General features: G+C 44.8%; 1 protein-coding gene across 1 annotated transcript; it reads left to right on the top strand.

Annotated features, from left to right (window-relative positions):
• The first annotated feature begins 588 nt into the window (after positions 1-588).
• Positions 589-9,919, top strand: SPINK2 (serine peptidase inhibitor Kazal type 2). The gene is made up of 4 exons (XM_003933593.4): positions 589-675; positions 1,711-1,754; positions 8,114-8,223; positions 9,598-9,919. The coding sequence occupies exons 1-4, from the start codon at positions 621-623 to the stop codon at positions 9,641-9,643; spliced, it is 255 nt and encodes an 84-aa protein (XP_003933642.1). The 5' UTR covers positions 589-620; the 3' UTR covers positions 9,644-9,919.
• The last annotated feature ends 10,317 nt before the right edge of the window (positions 9,920-20,236 follow it).

The following is a 20,236-nucleotide window of genomic DNA, read 5'->3' as shown; positions in this document are numbered from 1 at the left end:
TCAGGAGGTCAAGAGATCGAGACCATCCTGGTCAATATGGTAAAACCCCGTCTCTACTAAAAACACAAAAATTAGCTGGGCATGGTGGCACGTGCCTGTAGTCCTAGCTACTCGGGAGGCTGAGGCAGGAGAATTGCCTGAACTCAGGAGGCGGAGGTTGCGGTGAGCAGAGATCGCGCCATTGCACTCCAGCCTGGGTAACAAGAGCGAACTCAGTCTCAAAAAAAAAAAAAGAAATAGGAGTTGATTGACAGCACTCCCAAGAGCTCCACGAGGGCTCCCTAGGCCTTTCACAGGTTCTTGTACGCTGGAGGGAGAGGTCCATCTCGGCTGGGAGGAGAGGAAGTGGGGGAACAATCGTCCCCTCCTCTACCCCTCCGACTCCCTCCTTTCCCACGGCCCCCTCCGCCATCCTTCTACTTTTCTCCCCTTTCCGGCTCTTCCCTGTTCTTCCCCACCCTTCCCGGCTCCTCGTCCCGCCGCCCCTCCTGCCCCGGCCACCTACCGCTGCCCTTCCTCCCACTCGCCCTTCCCCGCCCTCCCCGCGCCCGGACGCGCGAGCGCCCCCTGCGAGTGGCGAGGGCTCCCGAGCGCAGGGGCCCGACGGCCGGCGGCGGAGGATGGCGCAGGCGATGCTGCGTTGGGCTCTGCTGCTTGTGGCCGTGACTTTCGCAGGTAGCGCTCGGAGCAATCCTGACGAGCCAGGACCTCCGGAGGAGCGCGGGAGAGGGAGTCACGCCGGCGGCGGCCCCTGCCCGGCTCCGGGCGGCCTCGGCGACGGTACCCCCGCATCCGTTACTGGCGGTTCCCCAGCGTACTTGCTAGGTGGAGGGGCGCGAACCCTGGGGTGTGGGGGTGGCGTTGTGGAGTCAGCCGCCCTCTTTAGTTCTTGCTTGGGCTTAGCTCCCAGCTCCAAGGGACACCTGCTGTCTAGGGGGCTTTCTCTGTTAAAGTAGATTTTCTGGTACCCAAAATGAGAAGTTGGGTTTTAAGGTATGGCCCCCACGGGACCCCAGCAGGAGATGGGCAGGAGTGAGGAACTGTGGATGCTGATAAGAAAGGGGCTTTTGTCTAACCACACTGGACACCTCTCTTAAAATGGAGTTTAAATGCTCCTATCTTGTATTAAAATTTGTATTTGTTACCCCGATTTGCAAAGGAAAAGACCATCATGAACTATTAATTAAGGGTTACTTCCTGGGCCGGTGCGGTGGCTCAGGCCGGTAGTCCCAGTTACCCCGGAGGCTAAGGTGGGAGGTTCACTTGAAACCAGGAATTGAGGCCGCGGTGCGCTATCCAGACTTTTATTCCATAGCTTCAAAGTCCTTTCTCAACCAAACCTAAAGAGAACAGAACCAGATGTTATTTCTATGTGCTTGCGGAGAGAAGTGCCATAAAAAACAGAGTATCCTTTCTGGCAGAAGTGGGAATGGAACAGTTCAAAGAAAGTAGGCCTTAGAGAGGCAAATAGAAGATGTGGCCTGGATAAATCCCAAACTGGACTTTAAAACATCCTCATGAGGCTGGTCGTGGTGGCTCAGGCCTCAAATTCCAGCACTTTGAGAGGCCTAGGGAGGAGGATCGCTTGAGCCCAGGAGTTCAAGACCAGCCTGGGCAACTTAGGAAGAACTTACTAAAAAAAAAAAAATCTTATGAACAATACCTTACCTTGATCCCATACTGCAAAATGTCTATGCTTTCTTCTTGCAGGCACTCTGGCCCCTCGATTTGGTCAGGCTTCAGAATATAGAACGGTAAGTAGGAAACCACTTGTATTGTTTCTAATAATACAGTGAAGCCCAAAACCGTTTGGGAGGGAGGCTGGTTTTCAGGTCTGACCTACCGCTTTTGAAAACCATTGAGGACTGCGTTTAAAACCAGGTTCTCAGGCAGGCCTTTTGATTCAGATAAAAGTGTACATTTTAGTTGCAAACCGCTCAGTCTTTGTGTTAATATTTCTTTTAAAGATTCAGGCCGGGCGCGGTGGCTCAAGCCTGTAATCCCAGCACTTTGGGAGGCCGAGGCGGGTGGATCAGGAGGTCAAGAGATCGAGACCATCCTGGTCAACATGGTGAAACCCCATCTCTACTAAAAATACTAAAAATTAGCTGGGCATGGTGGCGTGTGCCTGTAATCCCAGCTACTCAGGAGGCTGAGGCAGGAGAATTGCCTGAACCCAGGAGGCGGAGGTTGCGGTGAGCTGAGATCGCGCCATTGCACTCCAGCCTGGGCAACAAGAGCGAAACTCAGTCTCAAAAAAAAAAAAAAGATTCAAAAGGTCCTTGGAAAAATAGTTATGCCTCGTACTAGACATTGTATACACTTTATCAAATTAAATTCTGAGGATGGACATGGAGAGCAACCGACTGAGAACAAGCAAAGGCTATTTTGTTCAGGGCTTGGTATGGCAAGGAGTCAGCCACTGTCACTTGCATTTCAGTAGGGACTTGAGTCAAAGAGAGAAGTGGGAAAACTATAGTGGAAGATAGGAATGGTTTCAGGTATGGCCTGACTGGAGGCTGTTGGCACGGGGATGCTGCAGGTGGGCTAATTAGAAGCAGGACATTCTATGGTATTGGTTAGGGTTGCATATTTGGTTTTCTCTGATAGTTCTAAGTTGGAATCGAGGACAGAAATTAGGGAAGCTGTCAGTTAGTAATCAAGTCCTAACCATTTTGCAGCCGGGCACGGTGCTCGCGCCTGTAATCCCAGAACTTTGGGAGGCTGAGGCGGGTGGATCACCTAAGGTTAGGAGTTTGAAACTACCCTGGCCAACATGGTGAAACCTTGTCTCTACTAAAAATACAAAAAAAATTAGCCGGGCATGGTGGCACATGCCTGTCATCCCAGCTACTGGGGAGGCTGAGGCAGGAGAATTGCTTGAACCCAGAAGGTGGAGGTTGCAGTGAGCCAAGATCACACCACTGCACTGTAGCCTGGATGACAGAGTGAAGCTCCATCTCAAAATAATAATAATAATAATAATAATAATAATAATAATAAATAAAAAGTCCCAGCCATTTTGGGCTGACGATTAAATGGGTTATTGTTTGGCTTTCTGGACTATCACTAGAGAGAGCAATCTGATTTCCTACAAGTCTGACTTATAGCCTGCTGACCTCCTGGGCTGATTATTCTGAATAATGGTTCGGGTTCCTGGGCAGGTTGCTACAGGTTGTGGGTCAGAGTTCTGTTTTATATAAGGTCTAGTCATTGTATATTTGGTCTCTCAATTTTCACAATGCCATTGTAAGATAGACATTATTTGACATATGAGGGTATTGACTTCAGTAGGTTAACTTTGAGAGTTCAGCTCATAGTAGACCTCTTCCTTCCAGGAAGCCTTCCCACCCTACTCCCTTCCTCCAAAGCAGAGATATATACACACACTTTCTCTGTGTTACCTATACTGCATCATCATCACCATTATAACAGTGAATACTTAGATACCTACATGCCACACCAGTGTTCTAAATGCTTCATGTATAATAACTAATTTCATCTTTCACAGTACTGTGAGGTAGGGAACATTAGTTGGTTATTAGCTCTTTGGTCAAGGTCACATGGAAGTGGTGGAGCTATGCTTCAAATCCAAGCAGTCTGACTCCAGATCCAGTGCTTTTCTCTACCCCATCATAGCATTAGATTGTAATTGCCTGTTTGCCTGTTTCTTGCAGGAAACTGTGTATGCCTGTTGTCAGGGATAATGTCTTATTTGCTATTCGGTGCTCAGTCTTCAGCATCTCATGGATGCCCAGTAACACTTTTAGCCAGTGATTCAGTTTGCTTGGTTTGATTTTCTTTTAGAAAATGGGAATTATGGCCTGGCATGGTGGCTCACACCTGTAATCTCAGCACTTTGGGAGACTGATGTGGGTGGATCACAAGGTCAGGAGTTTGAGACCAGCCTGACCAAGATGGTGAAACCCCCTCTCTACTAAAAATACAAAAATTAGCTGGGCACAGTGGTGAGTGCCTGTTATCCCAGCTATTTGGGAGGCTGAGGCAGGAGAATCGCTTGAACCCAGGAGGCAGAGGTTGCAGTGAGCCGAGGTCGTGCCATTGCACTCCAGCCTGGGTGACAGAGCAAGACTCCATCTCAAAAAAAAAAAAAAAAGATTAAAAAAAAAGAAAATGGGAATTATGGTACCTTTGTTTCAAGGCTGGGATTAGGGTGACTGAGATCCTACATGCAGAATTTAAGAAGGCATTCATACTCAGGAGCTAAGGCCAGTGCTATAGGACCTGCTGTCTATTTTTTTTTTTTTTTTTTAAATATGGATCTCACTCTGTCACCCAGGCTAGAGTTCAGTGGTCAGAGCTCTGCTCACTGCAACCTCTGCCTCCCGGGTTAGAGTGATTCTCCTGCTTCAGCCTCCTGAGTAGCTAGGACTATAAGCATGTGCCACTACACTCAGCTAATTTTTTTGTATTTTTAGTAGAGGCAGGGTTTCACCCTGTTGGCCAGGCTGACCTCAAGGGATCTACCCACCTCAGCCTCCCAAAGTGCTGGGATTACAGGTGTAAGCTACCTCCTGAACTGGACCTGCTATCGTTTGACAGGATCGTTGAAAGGATGACCCACACAAGAGACCTTTGGTTTGGCTGGTTTTCGTGCAGCGGTGTTTACAGCTAATTGATCACAACCACAGATTTCCCTGTTCCTTTTCCATTCTTCTGCTTCACTTGACCAGCCTTAAGAAAAAAAAAGAAAGAGAAAGATTTTTTTTTTTTGTATTTTTAGTAGAGACGGGGTTTCACCATGTTGACCAGGATGGTCTCGATCTCTCGACCTCGTGATCCACCCGCCTCGGCCTCCCAAAGTGCTGGGATTACAGGCTTGAGCCACCGCGCCCGGCCAGAGAAAGATTTTTTGTTGTTGTTTTTGTTTTGTTTTGTTTTTTCCCCGATTTCTATTGCCACTGCTCTAATTTAGGGCCCCCATTATCTCTCACCTAGATTAACATAGTGGCTTTTCAATGGATTTTCCCCAGCCTTTTGGTATCTTCACTTTCCAGTTCCAGTTCCTGCTACACACTGCTGCTACAATTAGTCTCCAAAACCTTGACTGTAGCATGTCTCTGTGCAAAGTCTTCAAGGACTTCTCATTGCCCACAGAGAAAGTCTAACCTCATTAACACAGCCTGCTTTTCTACCTGTACCTTCTGGTGCTTTCTCATAGTTTATCCTCCTTTATCCTTACTGCCACACTGTTTGATTACTGTAGGGTTTTTTTTTTTGTTTTTTTTTTTTTTTTTTTTTGAGACAGAGTTTTGCTCTAGTTGCCCAGGCTGGAGTGCAGTGGCATGATCTCAGCTCACTGCAATCTCTGCCTCCTGGGTTCAAGTGATTCTCCTGCCTCAGCCTCCTAAGTAGCTGGGATTACAGGCGTGTGCCACCATGCCGGGCTAATTTTGTATTTTTAGTAGAGACAGGGTTTCTCCATGTTGTTCAGGCTGGTCTGGAACTCCTGACCTCAGGTGTTCCGCCTGCCTTGGCCTCCCAAAGTGCTGGGATTACAGGTGTAAGCTACTGCACCTGGCTTCTTTTTCAAGAATGTTTGACTATTTGGAATCCCTTACCTTTCCATCTGAATTTTCAGATCAATTTGTCAGTTTCTGCTGCTGCTGCTACAAAAAAAAGACACCTAAGATTTTGATAGGGATTGCATTGAATTTGTATATCAATTTGGAGAATATTGCCATCTTAAAAGTGTTAGGTCTTCTGATACATGAACATGGGGTGTCTTTCTATGTATTTAGGCCTTTAATTTCTTTCAACAATGCTTTGCGGTTTTCAGTATACATGTCTTAAAGTTTGTAAATATTTATATTTAAGCATTTATTATTCTTATTTGTTTAAGACAGAGTCTCACTCTGTTGCCCAGGCTGGAGTGTAGTGGAGCCATCTCCACTCACTGCAACCTTCACCTCACAGGTTCAAGCAAGTCTTCTGACTCAGCTTCCCAAGTGGCTGGATTACATACAGGCTCCCGCCACCATGCCTGGCTAATTATTGTGTATATATACACATTTTATTTATTTATTTATTTATTTATTTATTTATTTATTTATTTATTTTTTGAGACAGACTCTTACTCTGTAGCCCAGGCTGGAGTGCAATGGTGTGATCTCGGCTCACTGCAACCTCTGTCTCCTGGGTTCAAGCAGTTCTCCTGCATCGGCCTCCCAAGTAGCTGGGACTACAGGCACCTGCCACCATGCCTGGCTAATTTTTATATTTTTAGTAGAGATGGGGTTTCACCATATTGGCCAGGCTGTCTTGAACTCCTGACCTTGTGATTTGTGCACCTTGGCCTCCCAAAGTGCTGGGATTACAAGCATGAGCCACTGCACCTGGCCAAGAATTATTTTTACTTTTATTTTTTTGAGACAGAGTTTTGCTCTTGTTGCCCAAGCTGGAGTACAAAGGCGCAATCAGATCTCAGCTCACTGCAACCTCCACCTCCCAGGTTCAAGCAATTCTCATGCCTCAGCCTCTTGAGTAGCTGGGATTACAGGCATCCACCACCATGCCTGGCTAATTTTTTTGTATTTTTAGTAGAGACGAGGTTTCACCATGTTGGCCAGGCTGGCCTTGAACTCCTGACCTCAGGTGATCCACCTGCCTTGGCCTCCCAAAGTGTTGGGATTACAGGCAGGAGCCACCACACTCTGCCCTTCTATAATAATTAAAATGACATTAAGGAATAATAAATGTGCAGTGGCCCTCTTCCAGAGACTGGAGAGGAAGTTTTGGGGAAATGTCTGCCCAGATTGAACTCTCTTCCTGTAGTTAGTATCTTGTGGTGTGAAATTTGGAGCCTCCGTCGATGATGAACCTATTTTGAACATTTTTCCTTTGGCACAAATTTGCTTCAATTGTGAATCTCCTGCTTTCTTTAATGTTTTTGGTTAAATGTCAGTGCCTTTTTTTTTTTTTTTTAAGATGGGGTTTCACCAAGATGGGCTGGTCTAGAACTCCCAACCTCAGGTGATCCACCCACCTTGGCCTCCCGAAGTGTTAGGATTACAGGCGTGAGCCACCGCGCCTGGCCAAATGTCAGTGTCTTAAAAATTCAGACTGAAAGGTAGACTGAAAGGTGAGATTCCTGATTTTGTCTTGGCATTAAGCCAAGGGATTAAGATGGAATTTAATAGAACATCCACATGGAGATTTTAGTGAAGTGCAAATTATGAAGCTAGATGATAATAAAGTAGGTATGGTGAAATGTCTCAGACTTTCATTTAAAAATCAGTCAGATTGGCCATGTATGGTGGCTCACGCCTGTAATACCAGCGCTTTGGAAGGCCAATGTGGACAGATCACAAGGTCAGGAGTTCAAGACCAACCTGGCCAATATCATAAAACCCCGTCTCTACTAAAAATACAAAAATTAGCTGAGTGTGGTATTACATGCCTGTAGTCCCAGCTACTTGGGAGGCTGAGGCAGAAGAATTGCTTGAACTTGGGAGGTGGAGGTTGCAGTGAGCCAAGATGATGTCACTGTACTCCAGCCTGGGAGACAGAGCAAGACTGTCTCAAAAAAAAAAAAAAAAAAAAAAAAAAAAAAAAAAAAAATCAGCCAGATTGAATTCTCTGAAGTCCTTTTTTTTTTTTTGAGACAGAGTTTTACTCTTGTTGCCCAGCCTCCACCTCCTGGGTTCAAGTGATTCTCCTGCCTCAGCCCCCTGAGTAGCTGGGACTGCAGGCATGTGCCACCATGCCCGGCTAATTTTGTATTTTTTTTTTTTTTTTGTAGAGATAATTTTGTATTTTATTTTTGTAGGGATAGGGTTTCTCCATGTTGGTCAGGCTGGTCTCAAATTTCCGAGCTCAGGTGATCCGCCTGCCTCAGCCTCCCAAAGTGCTGGGATTGCAGGCGTGAGCCACCATGCCCAGCCAGGGTCCTCTTCTTACATAGTACGTATTGAACCATCACACCAACATTGTATCTGATTGTTGCATTAGAAAATTTTTTTTCTGGAAAATATAAATATTTTTATTGAATTAGCCTAGGAAATCTAGGTAGATCTGAAACATATTCTCCTCTGAGCTGTTTTATATGACTGTGTTTCAAGTCATTTCTAATTTCTCTGTCTCTTTTTTCCAGCCAAACTGCGCTCAGTATAAATTACCAGGATGTCCCAGGGACTTTAACCCTGTGTGTGGCAGTGACATGTCCACTTACCCCAATGAATGTATTCTGTGCATGAAAATCAGGTAACGTGATTTTATAACTGTAAAATTTTTCATTTCTTTGTGTTTTTTTCTTTGTTTGTTTCTTTGTTTTTTGAGGTAGAGTCTCCCTGTCACCCAGGGTGGAGTTCGGTGGCGAAATCTTGGCTCACTGCAACCTCCGCCTTCTGGGTTCAAGCAATTCTCGTGTCTCAGCCTCCCAAGTAGCTGGGATTACAGGCACGCCCCACCATGCCCAGCTGATTTTTTTTTTTTTATTTTTAGTAGAGACAGGGTTTCACCATGTTGACCAGGATGGTCTCGATCTCTTGACCTCATGATTCACCCGCCTCGGACTCCCAAAGTGCTGGGATTACAGGCTTGAGCCACCACGCCTGGCTAAATTTTATTTTTAATTCAAAGGGCATGTGTGGGTGGTCTGCACACCCTGTACTACTAGTCAGGAAGTAGGACTTACTGACTCTACTTAGTGGAATGCTAAGTAATGAGTGTATTATACTTGATACGCTTCATGTAGCACACCTGACCAGGTCACTGTGACTGCTCCTTCAGGTATGCAGCTTTGTATAGAGCAGGGATTCATTATCTGAGTTCAGTTGGTCTTTGATTCTTTTTTTTTTGAGACTGAGTCTGACTTGTTGCTTGGCTTACTTCAACCTCTTCCTCCCAGGTTCAAGCAATTCTCCTGCCTCAGCCTCCCAAGCAGCTGGGATTACAGGCACGTGCCATCACGCCTGGCTAATTTTTGTATATATATATTTTTTTTGATTTGGAATTTTGCTCTTGTTACCCAGGCCGGAGTGCAATGGCACGATCTCGGCTCACTGCAACTTCCGCCTCCAGGGTTCAAGAGATTTTCCTGTCTCAGTCTCCCAAGTAGCTGGGATTACAGGCATGAGCCACCATACCCAGCTAATTTTTGTATTTTTAGTAGAGACAGGGTTTCACCATATTGGTCAGGCTGCTCTTGAACTCCTAACCTCAGGTGATCCACTCAATTTGGCCTCCCAAAGTGCTGAGATTACAGGCATGAACCACCACACCTGGTCTAATTTTTGTATATTTAGTAGAGATGGGTATTCCCCATGTTGGCCAGGCTGGTCTCGAACTCCTAACCTCCAGTGATTCACCCACCTCAGCCTCCCAAAATGCTGGGACTACAGGTGTGCTCAGCCCTCTGAGTGATTCTTTGGGGTTAGTGTCCTGTACCTTAGGGTTAGGGAAAAAATGGCAGAGTGGGGACTTTCACCCTGTTTACTAGACTTAGCTTTAAAAAATGATAAAGTGTAGCCCTGAAGGAATCTAATGTGTAATTACATGGGTCCTTTTAATACCAACAGTGAGGCAGTTTCAGTATGATAGGTAATAATTGTGTTTCTATGATTGTTCAATTTGCAGGGAAGATGGTCATGATATTAAAATCATCCGAAATGAACCCTGCTAATGGAGCAGTTTACAGAAAAGAAGATGGAGAGACCACCTTGACCGGCACACTGGATAAATTGCATTTCCTCTTTTTCTCTTTTCCTGTTTCTTTGCATGAGATTTGTTAATCCACATTTTCTGAGAGGAGATATGGAAGACAGCCATGTGCAGTGATGGATAACTTAAAGAAAAAAAGCATCTTCGTTTCTTGGCTTTTGCTCCTAGAGATAAGCTTACTGCCTAGATGACTTGTGCATTGGTTTATTCAGTTGAAATAAAATCAGCATTGAATTCACTTCTTACTGTTCTCTGTTGAAAATGCTGTTCTCTTTTCAGGGGAGGCATAATTTTACCTCTATCCTTTAAGAGTTTTTCAGCTGGGTCAGAGAATTAAATGAACATAAGACAGATCAACAGGAGAAAAGCATACAGACTTATTTAATACAAGTTTCACTTGGCATGGGAGTCTTCATAAAGAAACGCTCAAAGACACAGTGGAACACTTACATGCTGAATTAGACAAACAGTAGTGAATTATGAAAGTGTGGCATGGTAGAGGGGCTTGGGCTGAGTTAATTGGATGGAGAAGTGGCTGGGAGGATAAAGTTTGTTTGTACACATTTCCCTTGACCTCAATTTCCAATTTTCCCCAGTCCTTGATGATAAGAATGTTACTTTACTTCTGGCATAGGGAGGATATCTTTCACATGGGAATTTTATCTCCTGCTTTTAAGAAACAAAGTCAGAATGACCTTCTTGCACCTGCTGTTCTTCAAATGTTTTTAACACAAAATAGTCAATATTGCCAGGGCAGCATATTTTGGGTTGGCATATTCTTTTTTTTTTTTTTTTTTTTGAGATGGAGTTTTGCTCTTGTTACCAGGCTGGAGTGCAATGGCGCGATCTCGGCTCACCGCAACCTCCGCCTCCTGGGTTCAGGCAATTCTCCTGCCTCAGCCTCCTGAGTAGCTGGGATTACAGGCACGAGCCACCATGCCCAGCTAATTTTTTGTATTTTTAGTAGAGACAGGGTTTCACCATGTTGACCAGGATGGTCTCGATCTCTTGACCTTGTGATCCACCCGCCTCAGCCTCCCAAAGTGCTGGGATTACAGGCTTGAGCCACCGCGCCCGGCTGGGTTGGCATATTCTTAACACCTTCGTCACTCAGCAGCCTCACATGGCTCTGTTCCTCTCAGCCATGGATGAATTTCAGTAGGTGAGAAGTGGAGTTGTTGAGAGGGTAAGATCTAACGCCTTTCCCTAATGTGTAATTGGTACAGTGTTCTGCACATGGCAAGTAACTGCAAGATACTTGTATCTAACATTAGCCCAAACTAGTAAAGAATCAATGGAGATACAAATATTTATTAGATTAAAAATTTCCTTTCGATACAGTTTTCATTCTGAGTTCACACAGGAGTTTGGCTTTTCTTACATCAGTGGTTCTCAATCCAGGGTGGTTTTCCCCAAGAGGACATTTAGCAGCACATCTGGAGGCATTTTTGGTGTAACAGCTAAGGTGTGGAGTGCTACCCGGGGATGTTTCTAAACAACTTGCATTGCATAGGCAGCCCCCAACAGCAAGGAATTTTCCAGTCCAACCTCAATAGTGCTAAGGTTGAGACATCCTGGTTTAGAGTTTGATACAGCATAAGCGTTTTATAACAATAACGTAAGTGACCAGGGATTCAGAATGATAGCATCTTCCAGGTAGAGAATTTTGAGTCATGAGGCCTGGGTTTAAGTCTGTTTCAGCACCAGGACATGGAGAGACACGATGCAAGAGGTGGCTGGGAGAGTGGTATAGTGGGAAGAACATGGCTTTTGGGGGTGAGCTAAATATGAGTTCATTTTGGTTACAATTCTTGTGCTTCCATTTTTCATATGTGAAAATGGAGTTGATGCTTAGCTCCTGGAGCTTTGGTGAGGAAACTGCTTAGCATAGTGCTTGGCATATAGAAACCACTGAAATAGATGCTACTGTTGCTTCACGCACCTCTCCTAGAGAGGAGAAAACAGGCCCACAAAGACAAACACATTGGCTTAAGGTGATAGAACAAATTTAAAACTGAGCCTGGGCCTCCTATGGTGGCTCATGCCTGTAATCCCAGCACTTTGGGAGGCTGAGGTGGGCAGATCACAAGGTCAGGAATTCAAGACCAGTCTGGCTGATATGGTGAAACCCCGTCTCTACTAGAAATACAAAAATTAACCAGGCCTGGTGGCACGCACCTGTGGTCCCAGCTAGGTGGGAGGCCGAGGCAAGAGAATCACTTGAATCCAAGAGGTAGAGGTTGCCAGCTTGGGTGGCAGAGTTAGACTCTGTCTAAAAAACAAATAACAAAAAAACAAAACAAAAAAAATACACAAAACTCAGCCTGGTCTAGGAGCCTGGACCTGCACATTTTAAGTCCTCTATTTTTATACAAAATAGGGTCAATGAAGTGGAAAACTGTATAGCATAAATGTACCACAATTATTGTCCTGTAATTATTTTTAGCTTAAAATTTTTATAGAAGTCATAGATGCTTTTTGGAAAATTAAAAAGAAAAATACAGGCCGGGTGCAGTGGCTCAAGCCTATAATCCCAGCACTTTGGGAGGCTGAGGCGGGTGGATCACGAGCTCAAGAGATCGAGACCATCCTGGTCAACATGGTGAAACCCCGTCTCTACTAAAAATACAAAAAATTAGCTGGGCGTGGTGGCACGTGCCTGTAATCCCAGCTACTCAGGAGGCTGAGGCAGGAGAATTGCCTGAACCCAGAAGGCGGAGGTTGCGGTGAGCCGAGATCGTGCCATTGCACTCCAGCCTGGGTAACAAGAGCAAAACTCCGTCTCAAAAAAAAAAAAAGAAAGAAAAAGAAAAATACAGACCAAGTGCAGTGGCTCACACCTGTAATCAATCCCAGCACTTTGGGAGGCTGAGACAAGAGGATCACTTGAGACCAGGAGTTCGAGACCAGCCTGTGCAACACAGGAGACCCAGTCTCTATTAAATAAACAAATAGATACAGAAGTATATAAAAAATAGAGTGAAAGTCTTACCCATCCTAGCCTCCAGAGACACTTAAAACTGTTTTGAAATGTCTTTTCTCTCTAAATATATGTGTATACAAAATTACACACATGCACACACACAACTGTCCTGTAAACTTGCTTTTACTTTTAAATATTGGGTTTGTTTTCATGTGGATATATATTGTTTCTTCTTCTTTTAAAAAAATTTATTATTATTATTATTATTATTGTTATTATTGTTATTTGAGACGGAGTTTCGCTCTTGTTACCCAGGCTGGAGTGCAATGGCACGATCTCGGCTCACCGAAACCTCCGCCTCCCGGGTTCAGGCAATTCTCCTGCCTCAGCCTCCTGAGTAGCTGGGATTACAGGCACGTGCCACCATGCCCAGCTAATTTTTTTGTATTTTTAGTAGAGACGGGGTTTCACCATATTGACCAGGATGGTCTCGATCTCTTGACCTCGTTATCCACCTGCCTCAGTCTCCCAAAGTGCTGGGATTACAGGCTTGAGCCACCGCGCCCGGCCTATTATTATTTTTTGAGACTGAGTCTTGCTCTGTTGCCCAGGCTGGAGTACAGTAGCATGATCTCTGCTCACGGCAATCTCTGCCTCCCAGGTTCAAGCTATTCTCCTGTCTCAGCCTCGAAAGTAGCTGCGATTACAGACATGCCCAGCTAATTTTTCTATTTTTAGTAGAGATGGCGTTTTACCATGTTGGCGAGGCTCATTTGGAACTCCTGACCTCAAGTGATCTGCCTGCCTTATTGTCCTCCCAAAATGCTGGGATTACAGGCGTGAGCCACCATGCCCAGTCTTTTAAACAGCTACACAGTATTCTGCTATTGGGACATAATTTATCCACTTTCTTTTTGTTTGTTTGTTTGTTTGTTTTGTTTTGTTTTTTGAGACTGAGTTTTGCTCTTGTTACCCAGCCTGGAGTACAATGGCGCGATCTCGGCTCAGCACAACCTCTGCCTCCTGGGTTCAAGCAGTTCTCCTGCCTCAGCCTCCAGAGCAGCTTGGACTACAGGTGTGTGCCATCATACCCAGCTAATTTTTGTATTTTTAGTAGAGACGGGGTTTCATCTTGTTGACCAAGATGGTCTCGATCCCTTGACCTCGTGATCCACCCGCCTCGGCCTCTCAAAGTGCTGGGATTATAGGAGTGAGCCACCGCGCCCGGCCCTAATTTATCCACTTTCTATTGACCTATATCTGGATTATTTATTAGGATTCTCTTGATTGAAAGTGGGAAATTCGAAGTCAAACTTGTCTAAGCTAAAAGGGGAATTCATTTCCTCCTTGATAGAGTGAAGTGACTAAGCCCATTGACTCAAAGCTAGATGTTTACATTCACTGACCCAGTTACTGGGTGACTCAGCTTCCACATTTATAAAGTGGGGAAGATAATAGTATCTACTTAAGATAATGCATGTAAGGTACTTAGGACACTTGAAATGTTGGCTGTATTATACAAAACTATACTTTAAAAAAACAACTTCCTTTTCTGACGTAATATTAATGGATATTTTTCCAAGTCTATACATTTAGATCTATGTCATTAAAAACACTTGCATAGCATTCTGTTATATGGACATACCATAATTTGTTTATTCGGTCTCATCCTGATGGACATTTAAGTTATTTCTCATTTTTACTATCACAAATAATTTCTTTTTATTTATTTATTTATTAAATGAAAACTTTTCTTTTGTTAGAGATGGGTCTCACTATGTTGTCCAGGCTGGAGTGCAGTGGCTATTTACAGGCAAGATACCGCTACTGATCAGCACCGGAATTTTGACCTGTTCTGTTTCTGACCTGGGCCGGTTCACCCCTTCTTAGGCAACCTGTGGTCCCCTGCTCCCAGAAGTTCACCATATTGATGCTGAACTTAATGTGGACACCCATAGGCATAGTGCCCTACAGCCCAGAATACCTGGTCACAAGCAATCCTCCTGCCTCAGCCTCTTGAGTAGCTGGGACTACAGGCATGCACCACCACGCCTAGGTTTTATGTCTTTGTACACATGCCCTTCCTTGTTTGTGCACATTGTGTAGGATAAATTCATAAGACTGGCATTACTTTGTCAGAAGATACATAAATTTAAAACATGGAAAGGGATTGCAAAACCTTTCTGAAAAGGATACACCTGTCTGCATCCTCCATGACAAATGAGTGCTTGGTTCTTCTTTCTACTACCATTGAATTATAGAAGCAGTGCTGCCCCGAATCTGCTCAGTCAGAGTTGTTCTGCAAACTCAGTTTGCATCCATTCTTTTTTTTTTTTTTTTTTCTTTGAGACAGAATCTCTCTCTGTCAGCCAGGCTGGAATGCACTGGTGCCATCTTGGCTCACTGCAACCTCTGTCTCCCCTGCTCGAGCAATTCTCCTGCCTCATCTTTTAGAGTAACTGAGATGACAGGCATGTGGCACCATGCCCAGCTAATTTATGTATTTTTAGCAGAGATGGGGTTTCACCATGTTGACCAGGCTGGTCTCAAACTCCTGACCTCAGGTGATCTGCCGCCTTAGCCTCCCAAAGTACTAGGTTTACAGGCATGAGCCGCTGTGCCTGGCCAGCATTCATTCTTTATTGAATAATTCTTTTTTCCCCCTCAATGTTCTTCTTTAAAAGTGGCATAGTTAACACGGTGAAACCCCGTCTCTACTAAAAATACAAAAAATTAGCTGGGCATGGTGGCGTGTGCCTGTAATCCCAGCTACTCAGGAGGCTGAGGCAGGAGAATTGCCTGAACCCAGGAGGCGGAGGTTGCGGTGAGCCGAGATTGCGCCATTGCACTCCAGCCTGGGGTAACAAGAGCGAAACTCCGTCTCAAAAAAAAAAAAAAAAAAAAGTGGCATAGTAATTATAGTTGTCTCAATCAAGTAAATGGTGAGCAGAAAGTGCAACAATCTATGGAGAGTTCTAGAATAGTAGCTGCCCAAGGATGGAGATCCTCCAAATCTTGCTCATCATGGTATTTTCAGTGCTCAGAATAGCACCTAGCACAGTGCATATTTGTTGGTCGACGAAATGAAAACACAGCGTAGGAGGCTCACAAAATAATGACAACAAAACCACTGACCTCCATGAATTTCCTTCCTGCAAGAACAGGCAAGATAACTCAAACCAGAAACCCACACACCACAAAGAAAACAAGGTTTTGACTTGCCCAAGAGCCAATTTCAGTTTTTCCTATGTTACTCTGAAAAAGATAATAATGCTACACGCCCAGATGATCTTTAACAGTTCCAGGAGCATACCTTAAACTGGTTTAGAGTCTTCCTTTAATTTTATTGATTTATTTATTCATTTTTGAGGCAGTCTTGCTCTATCGCCCAGGTTGGAGTGCAGTGAAATGATCTCGGCTTACTGCAACCTCCACCTCCTGGGTTCAAGCAATTCTCCTGCCCCAGTCTCCTGAGTAGATGGGATTACAGGTGTCCACTGCCACACCCAGCTGATTTTAAAATATTTTTTAGTAGAGATAGGGTTTCACCATATTGGTCAGGGTTGTCTGGAATTCCCGACCTCGTGATCCACCCACCTCCACCTCCCAAAGTGCTGGGATTACAGGCCTGAGCCATTGTGTTCGGCCCTTTTTCTAACTTTTTTTTTTTTTTTTTTTTGAGACGGAGTTTCGCTCTTGTTACCCAGGCTGGAGTGCAATGGTGCGATCTCGGCTCACTGCAGCCTCCGCCTCCTGGGTTCAGGCAATTCTCCTGCCTCAGCCTCCTGAGTAGCTGGGATTACAGGCACGTGCCACCATGCCCAGCTAATTTTTTGTATTTTTAATAGAGACGGGGTTTCACCATGTTGACCAGGATGGTCTCGATCTCTTGACCTCGTGATCCACCCACCTCGGCCTCCCAAAGTGCTGGGATTACAGGCTTGAGCCACCGTGCCCGGCCCCCTTTTTCTAATTTTAAAAATTATTCTTAATTTTTGTAGAGATGTGGCTTCTCCATATTGCCCAGGCTGGTCTTGAACTCCTGAGCTCAAGTGATCCACCTGCCTTGGCCTCCCAAAGTGCTGGGATTACAGACGTATGCCAAAGTGCCCGGCTCTGGCTTAGATTTGTTAAATGATGAATAAAAAATCTTTACATCTGATCAGTCACTCATTTACGTGGTACACACTTGTAGATATCTACTATGTGGTCAGCATGGGGTATACAATGACAAATGAACCTTAGCTCCTGTATATGCAGAACTTATAGGGTCATTCTTTTTTCTCTGAAAAGCAGAACAACTCTCACTTCTGAAAAACAAGAATCTAATATCTGCTCTAGACTGTGAGTTCCATGAGGGTAAAACCAGTATTTGTTGTGTCCCCTACTGTATTCCCAGCACTTGGCACAGTGCCTGTCACACAGTAAGTGCTTAGTAAGTACTTGTGAGCTGGCTTAGTTTCATTCTGTTGAATGAAGACAATTTCATTCTGTTGGCTTCTGCATTCTGTGGCCAGATTTACAATCACAACAGTATTTTGGACAGAAGAAGCTGAGCTTCAGGCAGCAAAGCAGGTGGCGACAGTTAGACATAAATCCCTCTCATTCAAGCTTCAGGGCAGCCACTTCCTCACTAGGTCTTGGAGGTGGGTTCACCCAGGCCATAAACCTCAAAATAAAATAAGGGGACTTATATCCTAGTTTATTGAACATTTATTTGCTGAACTATATATCTATATCTATATATATACACACACACACACTATTAAAAAAACTATATATATAGTGTGTGCGTGTATATATATATATAGATATATAGTGGGTTTTTTTTTTTTTTTTTTTTTTTTTTTGAGACAGAGTCTCTCTCTGTGACCAGGCTGGAGTGCAGTTGCATCATCTTGGCTCACCTCCATCTCCACCTCCACCTCCCAGGTTCAAGCAATTCTCCTGCCTCAGCCTCCTGAGTGACTGGGATTATAGGTGTCCACCACCACACCTGGCTAATTTTTGTATTTTTAGTAGAGACAGGGTTCTACAATATAGGCCAGGCTAGTCTTGAACTTCTGACCTTGTGATCCGCCGGCCTCAGCCTCTCGAAGTGCTGGGACTACTGGCATGAGCCACCAAACCTGGCCTCTGTATAGCGTTTATATATTTCAGACATGGTCTCACTGTCACCCAAGATGGAGTGAAGATTATGGCTCACTGCAGCCTTGACCTCCTGGGCTCAAGCAATCTTCCTGCCTCAGCTTTCCAAAGAGCTGCAACTACAGGCATGCACCATCATGCCCAGCTAACAGTTTTTACATTTTTTTGTAGAGACAAGGTTTTGCTATATTGCCCAGGCTGATCTTGAACTTCTGGGCTCAAGCAATCCTCCCATCATCCCATCTCATCCTCCCAAAATGCTGGGGTTACAAGCATGAGGTACTGCATCTGGCCAACACCATTTGTTTTATTTGTCTTTTTTTTTGAGATAGAGTTTTGCTCTTGTTGCCCCGGCTGGAGTGCAATGGCATGATCTAGGCTTACTGCAGCCTCCACCTCCCAGGTTCAAGTGATTCTCCTGCCTCAGCCTCCCAAGTAGCTGGGATTACAGGCATGTGCCACCACTCCTGGCTAATTTGTATTTTTTGTAGAGATGAGTTTTCTCCATGTTGGTCAGGCTGGTCTCGAACTCCTGACCTCAGGTGATCTGCCTGCCTTGGCCTCCCAAAGTGCTGGGATTACAGCCGTGAGCCAAGGTGCCTGGCAGTCTTATTTATTTTTTTTTAAGATATAAAGTTATTGTAACACTGGGGTTTTTTCTTGACTAAACAAAACAGTTTTTTTTTTTGTTTGTTTGTTTTTTTTTTGGCCTGGGAGACCCAAGTATAGATCACAGACTCCTCATGTTTGAACTGGGGCTGATTTAGGTATAACTGATACAACTTTCTCATTTTACAGATGAGATAACCGAGGAGCAGATGGGTTAAGAGATTTGCCTCAAACAACATTGTCTCTTTGGCTCTGGTTGCTAGAGATCAAGATGATAATTATAGTTAATGGCTGGCTTACAGCTTTGTAATTTTTCCCTTCCCTCTTTAGTAGCAGACAAAAGTGGCTGAGATCTAGCGAGATGGGAGGTATAACTGCCAAATTTCCTTGGGGTGTGTGGAATTCTTTCTGTCAGAGTAAAGGTGCTCAACTGAGGTGGTAAGAGAAATCAGAAGCCAGAATGATTAGAGCTGAGAACCTGATACAGGCACCTGTGACTTGGTTGGCTTTTTGCCTCCTCAATTCTGCTGAGCTACTTCCTGAAAAATGTGGGCCTCATTTTTTTTTTTTCTTTTGAGACAGAGTTTCACTCTGTCACCCAGGCTGGAAGGCAATGGCACTATCTCCACTCACTGCAACCTCCCCCTCCTGGGTTCAAGTGATTCTCCTGTCTCAGCCTCTGGAGAGCTGAGATTACAGGCACCTGCCACCATACCCGGCTAGTTTTTATATATTTAGTAGAGACAGGGTTTCACCATGTTGACCGAGCTGTTCTTGAACTCCTGACTTCAGGTGATCCACCGCCTCAGCCTCCCAAAGTGTTGGGATTATAGGCGTGAGCCACTGTGCCCTGCCAGGCCTCATTTTAAAATCTGCCTTCACACACCCTAGAGTAGAATATTCTATGTTACTACTTTTTTACTTTCTTTTTTTTTTTTTTTTTTTTTTGAGACGGAGTTTCGCTCTTGTTACCCAGGCTGGAGTGCAATGGCGCGATCTCGGCTCACCACAACCTGCGCCTCCTGGGTTCAGGCAATTCTCCTGCCTCAGCCTCCCGAGTAGCTGGGATTACAGGCACGTGCCACCATGCCCAGTTAATTTTTCGTATTTTTAGTAGAGACGGGGTTTCACCGTGTTGACCAGGATGGTCTCGATCTCTTGACCTCGTGATCTACCCAGCTGGGCCTCCCAAAGTGCTGGGATTATAGGCTTGAGCCACCGCGCCCGGCCCTTTTTTTTTTTTTTTTTTTTGAGACAAGAGTCTCGCTCTGTCATCCAGGCTGGAGTGCAATGGTGGGATCTCGGCTCACTGCAACTTCTGCCTCCTGGGTTCAAGTGATTCTTTTGCCTCAGCCTCCTAAGTAGCTGAGACTACAGGCATATGACACCACACCCGGCTAGTTTTTGTATTTTTAGTAGAGATGGGGTTTCACTATGTTGGCTAGGCTGGTCTCGAACTCCTGACTTCATAATCCACCTACCTCATCCTCCCAAAGTTCTGGGATTACAGGCATGAGCCACGGCGCCCAGCACTTTTCTTCTTCTCCTTCTTCTTCTTCTTCTTCTTCTTCTTCTTCTTCTTCTTCTTCTTCTTCTTCTTCTTCTTCTTCTTCTACTTCTTCTTCTTCTTCTTTCTTCTTTTAGACAGAATCTCACTCTGTTGCCAAGGCTGGAGAACAGTGGTACAATCTCAGCTCACTGCAACCTCCCTGTCCCTAGTTCAAGCAATTCTACTGCCTCAGCCTCCTGAGTAGCTGGGATTACAGATGCGTGCCAACACACCTGGCTAATTTTTGTTTTTTTTTTAGTAGAGAAGGGGTTTCACCATGTTGACCAGGCTGGTCTCAAACTCCTGATCTCAAGTGATCTGCCTGC

The sequence above is a fragment of the Saimiri boliviensis genome, chromosome 3 (assembly GCF_048565385.1).
Source record: "Saimiri boliviensis isolate mSaiBol1 chromosome 3, mSaiBol1.pri, whole genome shotgun sequence".
Classification (NCBI taxonomy): domain Eukaryota; kingdom Metazoa; phylum Chordata; class Mammalia; order Primates; family Cebidae; genus Saimiri; species Saimiri boliviensis.
This window is presented reverse-complemented; position numbering and strand designations above follow the sequence as displayed.